Genomic DNA, 19,150 nt, shown 5'->3' with positions numbered 1-19,150 from the left:
AGTTGTGTTGTCAGGTAGGTGTTATGCATTCAAATTACTGCTGCACATTTGGATTTAACTAAAATAATTCAGAAATCACTTACAAGACACAAGTACAAGTGTGAACAGCCAATTAACCAAAAGGAAACATTCTTTATGCAGAAATTGAAAACCATATTCATAGGAGCAGGAAAAGCACTTTCCTTTTACATCATAAGAGCTAAACTGATTAGCACACGGCAAATTTAGCAAAGATTGCTCCAGACAGGAAAAATGTCTTGACATAAAAGCCTACCTGATTTGCAACAGAATTCTCCTTTTCTTTTTTTTTTGCACAGCATAATAAAAACTGACAGGCACCTTAAGAAAATGTTTCTACAAGGAAAGAACCAGGATGTTCAGCCACTTACACATATTCAGGGAAACTGTAAGAACATCAGCATGAATGCCTTCGACAACAAATGTCTAGGGAAAGTCTAGCAAGACTAAGAAAAAATTTTTAAAACACCAGAAGTCAGGAGAAAATAATGTAGCCTCCATAACAGCTCTTCACATTCATAGAGGAAAATCAGGTAAACAAGGGTAAATAGAGAAGACAGATAAATAGTAAGAGAAAGCAGCATCATCTATCCAACTCAGTAACTGATGAGGAGCACAGCAACATCGTAATCAAAAGGAGCCAGAGTCAGTAAGGCCGACAGTGGAACCACTAAAGCTAGTCCAAGTAACAATGTCAATACTGTGTATATCTGACCAGCAAAATAAAAATGAAAGAACTGCAATGACTGAAGCAGGGTATGAAACAACAGACGACAAAACACTGTTTCTAGCTTTTATGACTGAAATTCAAGGATTTTGTCTCTAATGAAGTACAGTGCAGAAATAATGTAGCACTGTGCATTACTGACACAATATCCCAGAAAAGGTGATTCCTTCTTCTTGAAAGATTAGGATATGGCTGATCTAAGGACGACTTCCACAGAGCATTTCACATGCTTCTACAGGCAAAGTCACCACATAAATGGAGACAAAAAGTAAGCAGCGCAATTGAGGTAAGAAAGAAAATGGCAAAACGGGAAAGAACTGCTATTGCTCAACAGAATCTGCTAAAGAAGTGTGAATAATGCAGTTTCTTAAGGGCAAATCTTGAGACCAGTTTCGTTGAGATCACTTGAGATACTTGAAATGAGTAATGTTGGTTATTAAAGTAGAAACATAATAATAATATTTACAAGAGATCATCAACCCAGAAGAGATAAGCTCATCATACAAAAAGAGCAGAACTGCAGCAAAGCAGACTGATATTTAATAGCACTAACTACAAGGTCATGATCTCAAGAACTCAATCTTCACCATAAAGTAGGACCTCATCAATCAGTAAGAATGACACAGAAAATACAAATACTTGAGTTTTTTTAGTTGATTTCTGAACAATTATAAACCACAAATATAAATGTTATTTGTGAAAAGGTAAATAAAATTGTAGGTTGTATGAAAAACTATGCATTTCATATGGTTGTCTTTTGCATCTATGCATGCCTGTATTCATAAAAAAAGTTATTTTCACTGTGTTTGTTCTTTTAAATGAATTCTCCTTACTCTACATGTCCAGTGGAGCCAAGGAGTGAGCCACATTTTGAGACATTCACCAGTTCAAGTTTATATTCAAACAAAGCTACTGTGCGAGCAAAATAATTTGCAAGAAAACTTTCCAGTTCCTATACAAAAGTGAAGCTTTTAAAAAAACCTGTGAAATTTATTACAATCCATTTTCAAGTAGTTTTGAATGGCATACACAACATTTGGTACTTTTCCCTTGCCTAGCAAGAAAAAGTTGTTATATAAGTAATCTACTGCTTTGCAAAACTATGTCAGAAGAGCATGTTTCTGTTTAGACAAGGGAGGTGAGACTGAAGAAACTTGCATCAAAACATCACCTGTAAAATCTGCTGACAATTATGGCTGATTTTTTTACTCAGAAGTCACAAGTACAGCTCCACTTAGCCACCTGAGGACCCTCACCACTAAATGTTGAATCTGATCCAAACTTCTCAAGATTTTATTTGCAGAGATTCTCATCTGCAGAAAGTGCATTAGTATATTGTCATGTTGCATTGCCATATTTGAAAATGCCACAGCTCCCCTTCCATTCTGTACTATTAAAGTCCTACTTTTTCTTGTTCCTGACTTTTGTTTCCTCTACTCTCTTGTTCTTTCTCAGTCTTCTTACTACACAGTCAGCTGCTACTTCAGGCTTTGTGAGTTTTAAGAAAAACCCTTTCAGTTACTATCAGAGGCCTCACTGTTCTCAATTTTTTTTTTTTCAATTGTCACAGGAAGAAACAATATCATCCTGGAGAGAATACATGAGCAAGAGAATTCTTTGGTGAGGTGAAATAATTAGGTCAGACTGTTGTGGGCGTCATGATTTAAAACTGGAAGTTATCTTTATAAGTAGTTTTAAAAAATTTCAAACCCACAAAGTATGCTATAAACATTTTACACACTTGGTTATTGCACGCCTTAATAATTACTAAGCAAATCAACAGATGACATTAGATTTGCTTATAAGCCATCTGTTAACATGCTAACAATCAGTTAATAGCAAGTAATTTGTTAACCCTTTACAGATGTTAAGGTCATGCAGTAAATGGCAGTAACACTAGCTACGTCCATGTTAATTCATTAATGCTTTTAACACATCTTTTCACAAAGCAAGACACTTCAGCAGAATGAAGCAGCAACTTTCAACAAGGAATAAGGAAATTTTCATTTAATCCCAAACAATATTTAACCACTCAAGTGTTTTAAAACAAAATGTTTGCTCTGTTTATTTCAGCAATCTCAAGAAGAAGCCACAATTCCAAAGACTTTCTTTAAGAAATGAGTCTTAATTGCAAAAAAGAGCCTCACTCAGAGAATAAAACCCAGAGAGCTTTGGTGGGTGAACTTCTTTGTTGTCTGACATTCTCATTAAATGATCAGCTTTAAGTTGCCTACAGTGTTGCAAAAATAGCTTCTTAGGATGAATCTTTTTAAGCTGAGCACCTTCACAATAATTCTACATGGAAAAGGTGAAATTCAGCAGAACATCCATTTATGACTATGAGATAAAACAAAATCATATATAAAAAGTCCATGATAAAGCCAAAATTAATGTTTTTCTCATTTATTTCAGAATTGTTTTTTGTCAATCTGTGTGACAATCCATCCCAAGTCATAAATTTTGGAAGCTCAGTTTGGGCATGAGGAAAGAAAATCAGTTCTGCATGTTCAGACTAAGTTATCACTTGGTTAAAATGTCTAAATTTCTAGAATTCAGAACTTCTAGCCAGTATTTCTGAAAATTCCATTCTCCCTGAATTTGACTAAACCTACTTTTAAAACCCCTTATGCTATTAATTTTGCACAGGACTAAGTGAACACGACTACAGGGATTTATTGGGCCTTCCTCTGTAACCTGGAGCTTTGACACAGAAAGTGAAACAGGGGAGGCCAACTCAAACAAGAAGCCTCATTGATAAAAAGAATCAAAATTCAGGAACAGGAAGAAATAGATGTTTGACAGCAGCTGAACAGTTCAAGGGTGGATAAAACAAAAAAAATGGGCCATGCCCACTGAAGCCTATTGACAGTGCTCTGTACACAAACTTTCATTAACTTTGTTAAACCAAGAACAAAGAACTATAGAGTTGATCAAAAGCTTCTTAACTTGGGTGATGAATCATGTGAAGTTTATCATTCTTACATGCAAAAGAATCTATGGTTTGGCTTAAATAGTTTATTTAGACTCCAGGAGTTTAAAAGAAAACTGTTGCAAATTCTTGCATATTTTGCAAAGCTATCCAGAAAAAAAGAATTAGAAACAACAAGAGTAATACTTCTCCAGAATCTTAAAGATGTACAGAGAACAACATGCACAGTTAAAGGAAAAGTTGGTATCAAAGAAATGAAATATTTTGCTTCTTTTCCTTGATGAAAAATTCTTAATTCCTGAGTAATTGCTATGTAGCAGGAACTGAAAATTTTAACAGGAACCAATTTGTTGTCTTCAATTTTTCATGCCTAATTTGAGATTAACACAAACAGTAAACTTAAGAGGCTGCATTGGATGTTCTGTTTTCAAATACCTATATTCTAAATATTTCAGAAAAAAACCCCGATTTTTTAGTCTTATCAGATTGAGCATTGAGAAGAAAATGAATTTTCCAAACTCTGTGCCTCTTATTTACCTCTGTAGAATGGACTTCACATCATCCCTTCTAACACTGTTGTGACAAAGCAGATCAGTATCTATCCCAATTGGCAAAGTGCTTCTCTCCTACTAGATCTTAGAAAAATTGACAACTATCTCTGGAATGAGCTTGAGAAACATGCAATAAAGGGACAAATCCACTTTTCCACAACAAGGAAGAAAAGGAAGACATCAATTAATTGTGATTTACAAATGCTGCTCGTAGCTTGTAGGAAAAGACAGAATCATATAACTGAAAGTTATGAAAATGAAAATGTTGACCAAGTCTGAACAAACACAAGCAAAGTTTCTGTGACCTCTGACAACTTGCATTTTTAAAATTCTAAAATTTACACATAATAATAAAATGATTACACAAATGAAGATCTAATTCTATATACAAAAATTTTACATTCTTCTAACTACTGAGACAGCTGCTTAGTACCAGCATGTGCAGCATTCTAACAACTGCTTAAAAGCAATGCTTTTGTGAAACATGGAAAAATTAGATTAAAAAAATAATGAAGCAGAACATGGCAATGCTACCCTAAATTTAGGCACAGAACGTATAAGATATCACAATAGCCTAAAAACTGTGAAGTCTAGAATAGAAGCAAAATTCAGATGTGCACTGTTTAAAGTAAGATCACTTTCAAGTTTCAAACTAAACAGTGCTATATTTTAGCTTCCCCTTAGTATAGGTCTGCTAGAAATTACTTTTGAGTGACCATAATGAAAGGAGAGCTATTTTACCAACTGCTAACAAATGGAAATATTCATGATTCACTCAGCAAACTCTTTTTTTTCCTTGAAGAACCACTGGAACCTGAAAATACTACTTTTCCAGGTCTCTCTTCCTCTTACATTCCATTCACAAAAGCAGTCTAGGCAAAAAGATGAAAACTGGGAGACATGATCCAAGAAATGAAATAGCAAAATTAACTCCATGCCCTTCCCCTTCCCTTCTACTGTTCCTCCAAGAGAAAGATAAATCCTTTATCAAAATTTTAAGACAGAATTATTGATTGACTGATATTAATACCTTTATTGTTTTTAAGGAAATCCTGTCTATGTAGAGTTGATCAGAACATCAGCTGCCTACTGAACTCAGACCTTTGCTCTACCTTGACAGATTAACTATGATTGATTACTTAAACTCTGATCAATAAGCAATTAGTGCTCAATCATACTTTGAATATACAACAGCCATGTGCTTTTTCCTTGCACTATTACTATGTTTTAGTTAATTTGAAAATGCAGACATTTACAATTCAATCAAATTTAAAATCTAACAAAAAATTGTAAAATACTTCTCAATTACTTAGAACATCATGTGTCACTTGTATCTGTCACACTGCACTGGAAGACTACTGAGATACCACAATATGTGCTCCCACATTTTAATATTCAGAATCCAGCTACAAACAGTGCTAGTTAATAGTACCAACAGAAGTATGTAAGAAAGGCTGGGGGGAAAAAAAGCAGACCTAGGTACTTTCCTCCTTTTTTTTTTCCTTTCTGCCCATAAAGTTGCAGGCTGCCAGTGCTTGTGCATCATCATGCAAGAAAAATTAACAATGGACTACATGTTAAGAAATAGTCTTTACGGTAACAGTAACACTACTAAGTGTGGTTACCTACTAAACTGCCAAGAAGCTAGAGCCCAGAATGACAAATTTAGACTAAAGAAATACATTGTTTTAAAAAATAATCTTTAAATATAACTATTGCTGACTGAAAAAAGCCTATAGATTTAAAAAAGGTTTTTAAAATTAGTCACCAGAGTGTATTAGCCAGTAAAACTCCTTTACTCATAAACACAGAACTTTGTTACACTCATTAATGTTCCAATATCTGAACTTTACATTTATACATATATACGCACTTATATTTAAACACAAACTCACTGCATGTTAGAATTGGCATTTTGTTTAAGTATTAAATATTGAAGTTATATATAATTCCTAAATTTAGCTTATCATTTTATCTGGTCCAGACTAATTCCAACTGAAAACAATGAAGAAAAAAACAGTACACCAAAACAATACCCCAAAAATCCTTTCTCAGTCTCCCTGCAAAAGACAGCATGTTAAAACTGTCTTTATACACAATAAACACCACCTTTTTTATTTCTGCTAGAGAAATATTTATCAGTAAAGCTGCCAACAATGGTTTGATGCATGCCAGAATCTTCAGAGCATAAACTGCAATGCATTTTTTGTTGATAAAGAGCATTACTTTGAAAACTGCAAAACATAGCACAGTTTATGGAAAATTGTTACAGTGTTGCTATAATTAAAAATCCACAAGGTAGACATACTTAATTAGAATGCTGGTCTGCAAACGTTTAATTCCTTCTCTATCTTCCCTGCAAAGAGAATTTCTTGTTGCCTCCAAGGATCTATTTCAGGCAGTATCAATCCTCCTAACCCCACAAGCTGTGTCCCAATATCTTCACATGGCCAAAAGCCAAAAGAAATAAACCATTTACCTGACACAAGTGAAGGAAAAGAGAAGCTCAGAAGGAGATGACAACAGTTCCGTACAAGCCCCACCACTCTGCTGGAAAATGGACCTGAGCCACTGCCGGGAGAATGGCGTCCCAGGGACAATCAGTTAATGGCAGCCTCAAGTGCCAGAGCTGAGGATCACCTAACATAACAGCACAACACGACTGCTTGCCACATGACAGTCAGAGACTCTGCACCTGAACCACTCAGAAGCCAAAAAATATTCAGAACAACAAACTGGCCATGTTTTTTATTTCCTCTCTGGCCTAGTTCCACACCTGTTCCCACGATCTCATCTCCAACACTTACTTGCTACATTACATTTCATTCCAGACCGATCACTTCTCGTTTTCCTTTCAACTATCAGCTTTGTATCTATTTATATTTTTTTTAATATACATTGCACTTGATTTTTTCCAGTAAGTGTATGAATGTAGTCTCCCTCAAAGCATTTTTAGTGGCTTCTCCACACCAATCAGGTAAACTCCAGCAGAGCTCCTACCAAGTGGTATTTTAAATCTTCTGGTATGTTCTGCAGCACAACTCCTTGGGACAGACAGCAATTGGTTTTGACATACAAGATGCACTAAAGTATTACTCAAATTAAGGGATGAAAATATCTAGCATATTGCTTTATATACATGTTTTAAGAGAAATATTTTCAAATTGAACATTTTTTCCTAGAACAAGAACAAGATCTATCAATAGCTGAGTATCAACTGTCTTCAGATATTATAGACTCAGCACAAAAATCTCAGTTACAGATCTTTTCTGATCAAAATTTGTGATCACTGCAAAGACCTGACCAACAAAACGTCTCTCCCTGATGTTATTTCAAACAGTGAACATATTAATAGTTTTCTTTCTTTCCTAGAAAGTCTAATAATCCTAACATAAAATAACAGGTTGACACAAAGAACTTGCTGATGTGCATAAGTGTGTTGCTAGGAAGTTTACTGGAAGGTATTTCTTAAGTTGCTCAAAACCACACAGTTATGGAGGGTGGCAGATGTAAACGGATAAACCTGCCAGAACTACTTTATAATGCTAACAAGCAGAACTTACTGTGTCAACATATTGCCCAATTTAGGGGTGGGGGGAAGAAGAAAAAAGACAACCAGAACCTTGGCAGCAAATATTAAACTCTTAGACTAATTTGAATTTCATTTTTATCACTGCAACTAAACAGTTGCCTCCTACCAATAGTATGGTTTCAAGATGTCTTTGGCATTTCATTAAGTACAGCAGCAATCAAGAGTAACCCAGATTACAATTTTTAATAAGCAAAATTCAGCAGCTTGAATTAAAAAAAAAAAAAAAAAGGAGCCTAATAGGAAAAAAAATACAAGTGTTCTGAGTCTCTGAAATCAGACTGTTATACCAGCTGGTGCTGAGAATAACCTACGCATTTGCTTTTAGTTGAACATGAAAATACCAGATTAAATTCACAAAGAGGAAAACAAGTTTCCAATTTTTATATTGGCTAATACTTTAGGTTTTTTGAAACCTTAATTTCAAAATCAAAAGAACTTTTCTTTAAAAACAGTTAGCTATTTTTTCCTTGTGATGAGTAAATATCTGCCAGTTTAATTTGTGACAATTTACAGTCACAATAATTAAGTTCTGTATTCATTAAAGATGTATCTCACTAACCAAACCACAGAAATAAGACCATCTACTGTTGTTTTCACTACTAATTGAAATATACCAAGATTTGTAATGTCTTACATGTAGACAATTCAGAATACTTGTAAATTGAAACACATTTCCCACTCCTAAAAAATGACTGGGAGCTATTAGCTTTTGTGGTCCTGTGCTCTGTGCAACACAGTATTTACAGCAGGCGTATTGTGTCTAAAGTGTAATCTTCCTCCAGCCTTCAGTGCTTCAGAGACATTAACCAGCAGCTCACTAAAAGCCACTCCACCTTCATTTAGGGCAGCCAATAAAAAAATTGCAACTCTCCCTTTAAACAGAATGAAGCAGCAAAATGAAATTTCAGGGCTGACTATAAGATGTCCTCTTTGACTAGGACTGGAAAGTGCATATATTTTACTTCAACAGTCTCCTAAAATAATGGGGGTGGGGATGCATTTGTTTGATTTCTTTTTTTACTGTGTTTCTAAAACTAAGTGTCAATCTAAATGGTGTTCTTACCAAACTGACAAGTTAAAGATGTTTGAGAGGTCATACTTTCTTGAGAAAATAGCTACCTAAAGAGCAAGCATATATGAATGATTTAACTGTATTTCAAAGCAGAAAATTTTGACTTGTCTGACACCAAAACACCTAACCTAGAAAAGGTCTGAGATTCACTTCACCTAGTACAGATATAACTGCAAGTGCAAGCTCTGCTTTTTTTTCAACTTAAAATGGATTTCACACCATGACAGGTTTCATTCTCCATTAAAATTGCAAATCTTCCATTTGGCCCAGTTTCAGCTGCAATTGATCTGCTTTGTCGTCATAGATTTAAAAAAAACAGTGAAGGGCACTGCAGCTTTAAATATTTCAAAGCTATGTAGCTAGTAAATAGACTCCATTGCAATATGGCTGTGAAGGTCGTGTCCTATTGTCTCTTTTCTCTGCAAATATTCTCAACAGCATAAAATGGCTTATTTTATACAATACTTTTCTGCTATTTCTAAATCATGTCAATTGTATTAGGCATTTCCTTACTGGAAAGGACAGCTACGCCACTCTTTCCATACACACCCACGCTGCTTCGAAATGCATTCAAAACGTCCACTGTGAATATAACAGCAGGGTGTATGTATTAGATGTACACAGCTTTTCATATGGATGCCTTATGTGAACAGACTCCCTGTAAAATCCCACCACAGCATAAGGATAATTAGTTATTGCAATGGTGATAAAATAATTAACTGAATTTCAGGTCAAGAAGCAACTTTGGTTAAAATTAACAGCCCAGTTAGAAAAGTGAACCAGCAATTTCAACATCTCAGCTTTCTCACATATGGGAGACTAGGAAAAAAATTCTAACACAGCACCAAGGGAACCTAGTCTGCCAAACCTGTTTTTCATGAAGGCTACTACCTTTCAGATGCTAAAAAAAGAGCAAAAAACAACAACAAAAAAACCCCATACACCACATTTAACAATAACTTCCAAGAAAAATGAGACTTTGAACCTTAAGCTAAAATTGGAAATCTTTGTATATGTACGCCCTAGGTTCAACCCCACTTCTTTCATGTAAGGTGACTATTTGATGAAAACATGAGTTATGGAGATGCCACTCAGACAGAACAGTAACATGAAACACAGCCCTGCAAAAAATAGAAATTTGTGATAGCTGTCAACATGCAGAAGGTGCGTGTAGTCATTTACCTGAAAAGGCAACAGATTGTTGCCATTGTCCGTCCTGAACGCGTTGTCTTCCATCCAGGATTTGGGGGTTAAGGGTGCAGCCCGTGGGAACTTCGGAGGGGCAATGACATTGCTGGAGAAGGGTTTTTTAAGGGGTGAAATGGGATTGAGGGGGGAGGGCACACCGACTCCCACTCCCACGCCAACCCCCACTCCAACTGCCCTTCGAGGGTCCCTACCAGCCTGCAGCCCACCCCAAGGGTTGGAAGGTGTACTCCAAGCCGCGTTTTGATGGTTATTCCAGCTGGAGGAGGAAGAAGAGGAGGCAGAGGAGGAAGACGGTTTGCTGGTCATGATGGGCTGATGGCTGTAAGCAGCATTTCTCTGTGCGAAAGGTGCCTGATTAGGACTCACAGGTGACCTCCGCTGCTGCTGCTGCTGAGCTTGCTGCTGCTGCTGCTGCTGATGTTGGTGGTGTTGAGTCTGAGCTAGGCCAATCTGAGGTGAGAAAGTGCCACCAAATACAGGGTTGACATGGTGTGGAAAATTCTGGAAAAGCATTGTCCCATTGACTGGAGTAATCCCTTGGAAAAAGCTATCATCCACCGTGTTTGTGGTCCCTGTAGACCAGGTGCTGCCAAACGAGGGAGACAAGGAGGTGCCGGCTGCAGGTTCTTGTTGAGGCTGGTGAAAGCTCAAGCCAGGCAAAATGGGAGACTCCATCTGCATCTTCTCCTTGCTATTTTGGGCAGGAGCCGATGTGCCGATACTAGTCACTGAACTGCTGTCTTCTGGTTTGGGTGTCTCCGACGAGATGGGTGTAGAGGGGGCTTCTGCTGAGTTTGGATCTTGCTGCTGCTGCCGCTGCTGCTGGGGCTGCGCTTTGCTTTTGTCCATCAGTAAATCATCCTGCATGGTTTGCGCAGCTGAAACAGTAGGGGAAAAAAACCACAAAGACAGATTATTAGCATTGTCATTCATACCACAAGCCAGTCTGTTTTAATCATTTGCCAGCCAAAAATCTCGTCCTATTGCTAGTACTATGCTACAGCATATTGCAAGGCAAACGCGTAATCTTCCCCCTCCCCCATTTAGGAATATGTAACCTCTGATCGTGCTAGATTGCCCTTAAAATATTTTTTAAGATGCTTCACCCTTTTTGATGCCTTGTTTCCCTTCAGTCTAAATGAGAGATGTGCTTATAGGGCAGAGATATACAGCAATTTCGCCACGTCTCTTTTCTCTTACACCGGAACTCAGAGCTCTCACCCTGCAATGAGAAACTGATTCTGGTTCCTGTTTTTCCAAGCACCCTCCTCCTCCACCTCCTCCCCCTGGTTATTTGCATACGTCAATAAATACTGCTGCGTCCTTCAGCAAGGTTAAAAAGACACCAGTCTTCGCTCTTCTCCACCCCCTTTTCTATTAGGGGACCTTTAAAGGAGCCGGGTACCGATCTTCCTTAATTAACAAGCAAGCTTGCAGTGGTTGAGGTTTATCAGAGCGAAAGCACGCAGGGACGCTCGCTGATACGGGAGCGGCTCCTCGCTGCACAATCGCTTCCTGCCCGTCCCTGCGCCCAGCCCGCGCCGGCTCCGGGCAGCCGAGGCGATGGCACCGCCGGGAAGGGGGGCCGGGGGGCGGAGACACTTCGCGTACAAAGCCACCGATGGGTGTTGGATTTGCCTTCGGTGACCTTACGATCTCTCCGCGTAAAACGCTGGTTTACATCAAAGCAGTCCTTTACTTGGAGGTATAGCTATCTACTCGCTCTATTTATATACATACCCGCTCTATTTATACACATACATACGAAATCATCGGTGATTTCTCCATTAGAAAACCGTAAGGTCAAAATCAGCAGACCGGGGAGGTATTATTGGACTATGATCTTTCTAATGCTTTCAAATGAAATATAAAACCAGGGAAAATCAAAATATTTACAATACAGACATGCCGCATGTTAAAAATCATCTTTCTATGCACAAGACAAAGACTAGTGATGCAAATTATTTGCTAAATCAATACATAAGTTCAAACTTCAGAAAGGAAATGTATGTGGAATGGCTGAGGCTTATATATGCTAGAAAATGTGCTCCATATGAAAAAGGGCACATCGCGTAATTTTATAATGATTTTGAGACCCAGTACTAATACAATACGGATATCAATGAACAGCAATTGTATGAAATCACAACAGGAACCTCCACATTTTGCAGGCTTTTAGTCTATTGAGGAGATAATTCTTAATCTCAACAGTATTTTAAATGAGCCCCAAATCACTTACTTTCATTGAATAACTGTGCCAAAGATGGCCATCACTGAATACCTAACTGTATTGCTACTGAGTTAATCATATGACATTTACGTGCCTAAGACTGCATTTTTTTGGATTGTTTTTGTAATGTAACAATGTAAAGCCAAATCAATTAACTGTTTAAGAAAGGTGGCAAAGTGTGAAACTGTCGACACTGTCCTTTCTGACATCAAATGGTTCAGGTGTATCTCACATTTTTTGTTCTTTCCTTTAAATATCTTCTGAGGCATGCGCACACATTTTAATTAAAATGAATTCCAGGAGAGGTTTCTGGTATCTAGTAAGTTACTGCTTATGCTCCCCCTGATTTACCAATTCAATATGTAAAGTGAGCAGCAAGGCTTCCTGAGCAGACCATGCTTTGAGACAACATTAAGCTCCTAAGGACGGGGTACATCATTGCATCTGTTCCAGGCAGCGCTGCTGCTGCTGCTGCTGGGAGTGCAGAAAACCTTGCAAGGCATTTTAAAGCAATACTGCAGTAAACCACAATATAGCAAGCTCTGTCTGTGTAACTTTCCATTAGCTGCACTTCTACCCACATCAGTATTACTCCTAAGGCTACATAAAACTACTGATGACTCCACATCAGAGGGAGAAAAGGATTATGTGTATCCCTCTCCCCTGGGTCTGACCTATCAGTATAAAAATACATTTAGAGAGAAAAACATAGCAGCTGAAATGTTAAAATTCTGTCGTCAATAAAGTTATATTTAAATTAGTTAGTCACCACGTTATCTATAGTGGCTAGTACAGCAGTTGCTTCAAATATGTACCTTGACTTAGCTAGCTGGTTTTGAACTTTATCCTAAGGACTGTGATTCATATTCCCTTCCATATTGCTTCTTAAAGGCAAAAATCACTGTACCGTTCAATCCTCTTGTCAAGGTCAAGACCTTCCTTTAATGAATGAAGCCAGTCCAAATGAAAGAATACTGGTTAATAAAGAACTTTGAAAGACAGGCCAGCCAATGTCTAATGTGGGACTAGTATGCAGTACTGTGAGTATTTGTACAAATTTACAATCCAGTTCAGGAAATCTATATCCCCATAGCAATACCAGATCCATTTGCATGCAGAAACCCACGCAGCCAACACAGAAATGTTTAAGGAACAGTTACCTTTGGATTTTCTGTATTTAAAGATCAACAAAAGGACAGTATATTTATTTCCTTCTTTCAGGTTTGGTATATGACAAATAGTCGACCAGTCTGGCAAGAGCACTTTGACAACTGGAAGCTTTCAGCGCATGTTCTCCCACGGAATCATGGGGTTTGAAGTCTTAGACAGCATTGCACTGCTGCTTCCTGAAAGGAAGAGAGCTCGAAAGGGAAAAAAAATATGGGCACACTCCCTCTTCCCAGGGAAAACTGCTGCAATCTGAATCATCAGCTCTGAGGAAATATCTGTCAGACTAAGCTGGAGGTGACTAACTAAATATGAGCTTTTAAATAGTTTGATTTAGAAGCCCAGATCAAATGGCCACCTATAAAGAACAACTGCTAGACAAAGAAGTAGTTCCAGTATTTCCACACTTCCCTTACAAACTCCTAGCATAAGAAATTAATTATAAGCTCATACCAGCTATGAAGTTTACGGCTATTACAAAGGAAATCGTGCCACGTTGCTTAGCTGAAGAATATATTAAATAATCACGTGTCATAATATAATTTCTAAATATATTCTGAAACTCAAACACAAATAGGTCAAGTATGAAAATTTAAAATTAAATAAAAATCAGTACATAGGTGAAAAGTTGTACTATTTGAATAGTTTCTAGTTTTCAAATTACAACTTTTTATTACTGAGTTGTTACTATACTGAAAATTCCACAAAAAAAAAAAAAAAAAAAAAAAAAAAGCTGCTCAGAAGAAGATCAAGGTGTAAATGTTACTATTTAACATTCCATCTATTCTGTACATGGTGGTGCCACACTTCACCTCCCTCCCTTTCACTACCCACCATTTACGTATCTCCAGCCTCCACATCAATACTCAGCCTGACAGGAGTTCCTCTCATAAGATATTAATATAGTGATCATTAATGGAGGTTGGGTAAAGTTTTCAGAATTTCATTCACTGACACTTGGTGTTCTGTGTTGCACTACTCCATGAATTATTCTGCATATTTATTCTGGGTAATTCATAATACTAACTATTCAGACCAAATAGTAATGCTCATAAGGAAATACATCATTGAAATCAGAAGTGTGAAAATAACAGTGTTTAATAAAAGTGCAGGCTGATTTTCCAAGGATGAAATATGCAAAGTTTTGTGCATGAAAGAGAGATGACTAAAGCTGAGAAAGATAAATTAGGGCAGTTGAAAGTCAGTTATTCTAACACTTATGTCTCTGCTTTCTGCACTCTGTTTATGTTGGACTGTCTGGTCTGCCTGCCCTAAATCAACTGTGTAATTAAGAGTTTCTCAACACTTGCTCTAACCTGTTTGTGCTACTCTGAATCATTAAAGGCAGCAAAACTGTTTTCTTACAGCAATAGAAAACACTTAATTTTATGAACTATCCCACCTCTCACAGGGCTGGCTCTAGGCATTCTACGTCCCTCCTTTATGTCCCTATTTACTTGTGGGTTATTGCTTTTCAGATGATTTGAGGATTCACATGCAAGGGACCACACTGTTTCTGTCAGTTCTTCCCAGGAGACAGTTTCACTTGATAGATGAATTATTAGGATAAGGAAAAGCACTCCAGAACAAAGAAACTCAAGATTTAAAGACAGTTTTTGATCAACTAGCTACTAGAAGAATTTTTTTTCCTAGCAACCAACTCCCTCATAACTGGAAGTTAAAAGATAGTAACGACAGCTGAATCAGAACACAAGAGCTTAATTCAATCTGGTATATGAATTACTTGACCTGGGCCAGTTCCAAAGAAACAAATGTAAGAAAGGCCGAAAATAAGCCAAGCTAATTCAATTAACATTGTAAAAGGTGTATTTTTATTTTAAGCAATTCATTATGAAGCAATTTAAGCCTCTTTAAGCCTCCTGTGACTAACAAACCATGCTAGTCTTTTTGACAGAAAGTGACTATTCCAACTAGCTTGAAGGTTAAAATGAAGTGTTACAGTACTGAAAAAAAACCCAAGTTTTATTGTAGAAACACCTTTTTTGACTTAAATTAGTTCCATTTTAGACTAACTAAGGGCTACTTATCTTTTAAAAAATGGAACCAAATAGATGAAAAATGCCTAACTGATCTTGTAATTCAATTCTACACATTGCTATCATAGCAGTTAATATTTAGATTTGCCAAAATAGAATACTCCTGTATTGCCAGGTTACTTAGCTTTGTTGTAAACAGCTAATAATTTCCACAGTTCTAATACTGCAAGTTCAGAAGAACCATATTAAAGTACAGCTCCTTATGTATTTGTTCTTTTTTCCAGGCCTCACTGAAATAGTCTATACATATATATTTAATCTACCTCCATATCATTCTTTCAGTACTTGCTTGTCAACTTCTTTATTAAGCTTAAATCTGTATACATTTGTTATCAAACCATTTCATATTTTTAAAAGTTGATATTTTGCAGTAAATCCAATAGCCAATTTTAGGGCTCAATTTTAAGCCTAATATTTGGTGATTTTCATTAAGTTCTGTACTTGCCTTCAAATGCACAGTTTTACTTAATTTACTTAAAATGGCTGCTACCTCCAGTCAGTGTCTGGGAGCTGAGCTCTGCCAAAGCTCCAGGAAGAGCAGCCACTTTCCCTCACTCTGCACTGGCCAAACAGAGCCTGCTCCCAGGAGAGTTCCCTCGGCTCAAATGTAGCCACTCACTGCCAGGTGCAGGTAAGAGATGACAGTGAGGCAGAATGCAGTGAACATCAGAGAAATGGAGGGAAGAAACAAAGAAGGATCTATTAAGGGATGATATAGGAAGCAATAGTTTAAAAATGAAAAGAAAATGCAAGAGGCAATCTGAGATTTACAGTGGAAATTGCCAATGCAAAGAAGGAAGTATAAAGAACAAAAAGTGAAAAGAAAAATAAGAGAAAAGGGGGATGAGGGAGAGTGAAGGAGGTGATTGTAGGGGAGAATAAAGCAAGCATTTGAATAGAGCAGCTGCATATCCACTCTTGTTAAAGAGAATAGAGAAGGATAAAATGACAATTCTTGCTCTGTCTGGGAGTAAGGAAGTGGTTTTTGACAAATTCAAAACCAGTTGGTTATATACGTATTTTAGGATCACACTTTGATTCTGGAAAAAGCAGATAAAGAACATATATCCCAAGCTGTCCAACAGCTTCCACAAATCAGTTTTTGGATTTCAGAATCTTTAAGCTATTTATGGGATGTTAAGGGGTCTGCCATTATAGAATGCTTTGGGTTGTAAGGGACCTTTAAAGCTCCTGTAGTGCAACCTCCCTGCAATGAGGGATGTCTTCAACCAGATCAGGTTGCTAAACCTGACCTTAAATGTTTCCAGGGACAAGGAATCCACCCTCTCTCTGGACAACCTGTGCCAGTGCTTTAGCACTCTCACAGTAAAAGATTTGTTCCTTATGTTCAATCTAAATCTACTTTTAGTTTGAAACCACTAAAGCTTGTTCAATTATGCTTTTATGTATCCTATTACATTTTTATTTTTCATGTTTGGAAAAAAATTAAATTGAAAAAAAAATCCAAACCTACTGACTGTTCACTATTTGATCTGATATTCAAGTTTTGTCCATTCCAGTCTTGTCATACCTTCCTTTGCCAGTGGTAGAGCAAATCAGCCACCTTTGTTACAGACAGTTCTATAGCCTTAAACGGTAGTCAAATGATCCTGGGTTCTGGTTCCATTTCTTCAGGTAAATATTCTTCACAGCTATTATTAGCCACTGTGACCTTTATCATAAATGGCAGGCAACCAGCATATCCTTTCAACACCAAAGCAAAACTACAGAAACTGCACAAACCACATACTCCTAGAAATAAAACCAGCTTCCCTCTTTCCATTTGTAACAATTGAGAATAAACATAAATAACCTAAGCTAGGCTAGCCTAGCTGCTCAATGTTCTGCCCAATAGGCAATGATCTTAGTCCAGAGCAAGAATAGGAACCAGAAACTCTTGATATCCCATAGTGCTCCTACATGCAACGGACAGCTGTAATTGGGACAGTGTGTATTAGGATCTCTTCCAGGAGGTCATGCCCATGTGGTTTACTCAGGCCACTGTACATTCAACACTCCTCAGCAGTGAATTTTATGGTCCCAAGAATAAGAACAAAATTAATTTTCTGGGACAGGATGTCCATGTCTTCTTCCTATCTGTTTCTATACCTCCTGTAAGGAACATTTACATCTCTGTAAATACTTCAGCATTCCTCTTTATTATATTTGTAGCAATTAGAAAATAAACAACACCCTTACTATTATGCACACAATAATGCTTACAGGTCCAAGTCCAGGTGTTTTGCATACATATTGACAACACTTTTCTCTCCCCAAAGACTCTCAAAACCAGACTGATTTGTCCCTAGCTAAGGCAGCAGAGTCAAAGAATGCAGTATAGTCCCTAAACTCGCCTGTTCCACCTGATGTCTGTTGTCACGTACATGCAAAACCAAGAACAGCTCTAGGTTGATGCAGCTGCACAGCTGCACCCCGGGCTTGGCCCTGCAAATTGCGACCTTGAATAGCAACTGCAGTGTAATTTACACAAGGTACAGGGACTAGTTTCATATAGCAAATAAGCACTATTCTTTAAAAATATAACCTGAAAAGAAAAATTAAAAGTTGATTTTTACTAACTAATCTTTCCAGGAATCTGTCATGTCACAACAGCCTCTGAAAAACAGGCTATTGCCTTTGCTTCAGGAGCACGACGTGAAGGCAGGAGACAAACACCCATGGTGGAGGTAATTGGAAAGGCAACTTCTTTCCAGATACTATCCACCTCTTTGCTCTATAAAGGCTCTTCAGCTTCTAAATTTCCAGCTTTTCAGGTTGTGATGCTCCAAGTTGACTTCTTCTACGACAAATTCTAAAAGCACCCTAGAAGGATTTTTTTCCCACACTAAAAAAAGTGCCATTTTGCCATTACCGCTGGCCGTGCCCTCCCTCACCCCACTTGCACACAGAAGCCAGTGGTCACCGGGCCTCCATCGAGCCCCAAGTGCCACTTACAGGGGCGCTTGTCCGTGTCATCGACAACACCACCACTGAAACGCATTAATTTCCCTTCCGCCGTTCCAGCCGCCGCCCTTCTGGGCAGCCCGGTCGGGGCTGGCACCCGGCAGGGTCCCCTCCGCCCCGAGGGACGGGGCCCGGCGGCCAAGCAGAGGCGGGGGCCGCCTGCACCTGTTCGGCAGGGAGGGAACGGGAGATGCTCCTGCCCGAGAGGGTCCCTGCGGGAGCGGGAAGGGGGCAGAGCAGGCGGCCCAGTCTCTCCCCCCCCTCCTTTCTTCCCTCCCTCCCTCCACCCGTGAGGGATCCCGGCCGGCGGCAGGGGACGGCAGGAGGGGCAGCAGCCGCCGGGCGCGGTCCTTCCCCCCGCAGACCCCGCTCGGCCGCCCCGCCGCGCTCCCGTACCTGCCCCGCGCGCGGAGCTGGGCAACGACTGCGCGACGGCGGCGGCGAGGAGAGACATGGGCAGGGCAGCGGGAGCCCCGCCGGACCTTTAAACCCGCGCCGGCGGCGGGACTACAGCTCCCAGCGGCGGCGGGACTGCGGCGGGACTACGGCAAGACTACAGCTCCCGGCGCTCCCGGCGCCCCGGGAACGAGCACGCGCTCTGCCCTTGGCGCAGGCGCGCTGCGGGGCCGGGCGG

General features: G+C 38.8%; 1 protein-coding gene and 2 long non-coding RNA genes across 11 annotated transcripts in view; 2 read left to right on the top strand and 1 right to left on the bottom strand.

The window, feature by feature from the left end:
* The window catches only part of LOC137478120 (uncharacterized), a 31,671-nt gene extending 26,146 nt beyond the window's left edge, over positions 1 to 5,525 (top strand). The window contains exon 4 of the long non-coding RNA XR_011001411.1: positions 318 to 5,525. This is a non-coding gene — a long non-coding RNA (uncharacterized lncRNA). The remainder of the gene's footprint in view (positions 1 to 317) is intronic.
* The window catches only part of CPEB3 (cytoplasmic polyadenylation element binding protein 3), an 80,944-nt gene extending 61,896 nt beyond the window's left edge, over positions 1 to 19,048 (bottom strand). For 5 of the 9 annotated variants that reach the window (XM_068197689.1, XM_068197693.1, XM_068197696.1 and 2 more), the window contains exons 1-2: positions 11,320 to 11,454; positions 10,072 to 10,976 (exon numbers count right to left, since the gene is read on the bottom strand). In XM_068197689.1, the coding sequence (XP_068053790.1) occupies positions 10,072 to 10,976; positions 11,320 to 11,398 (984 nt within the window). In that variant the 5' untranslated portion in view covers positions 11,399 to 11,454. Of the gene's footprint in view, positions 1 to 10,071; positions 10,977 to 11,204; positions 11,455 to 18,507; positions 18,610 to 18,912 lie in introns of those variants that run through there. The other 4 variants (XM_068197692.1, XM_068197695.1, XM_068197694.1 and 1 more) reach the window with 3 other exon arrangements.
* On the top strand, positions 11,665 to 14,653 carry LOC137478123 (uncharacterized). Its single transcript, XR_011001415.1, has 2 exons — positions 11,665 to 11,803; positions 13,550 to 14,653. It is a non-coding gene; the product is annotated as an uncharacterized lncRNA (long non-coding RNA).
* Positions 19,049 to 19,150: the final 102 nt, after the last annotated feature.

The sequence above is a fragment of the Anomalospiza imberbis genome, chromosome 8 (assembly GCF_031753505.1).
Source record: "Anomalospiza imberbis isolate Cuckoo-Finch-1a 21T00152 chromosome 8, ASM3175350v1, whole genome shotgun sequence".
Lineage (NCBI taxonomy): Eukaryota > Metazoa > Chordata > Aves > Passeriformes > Viduidae > Anomalospiza > Anomalospiza imberbis.
Note: the sequence above shows the minus strand (reverse complement) of the source record. Positions and strands in the feature narration are given on the sequence as shown.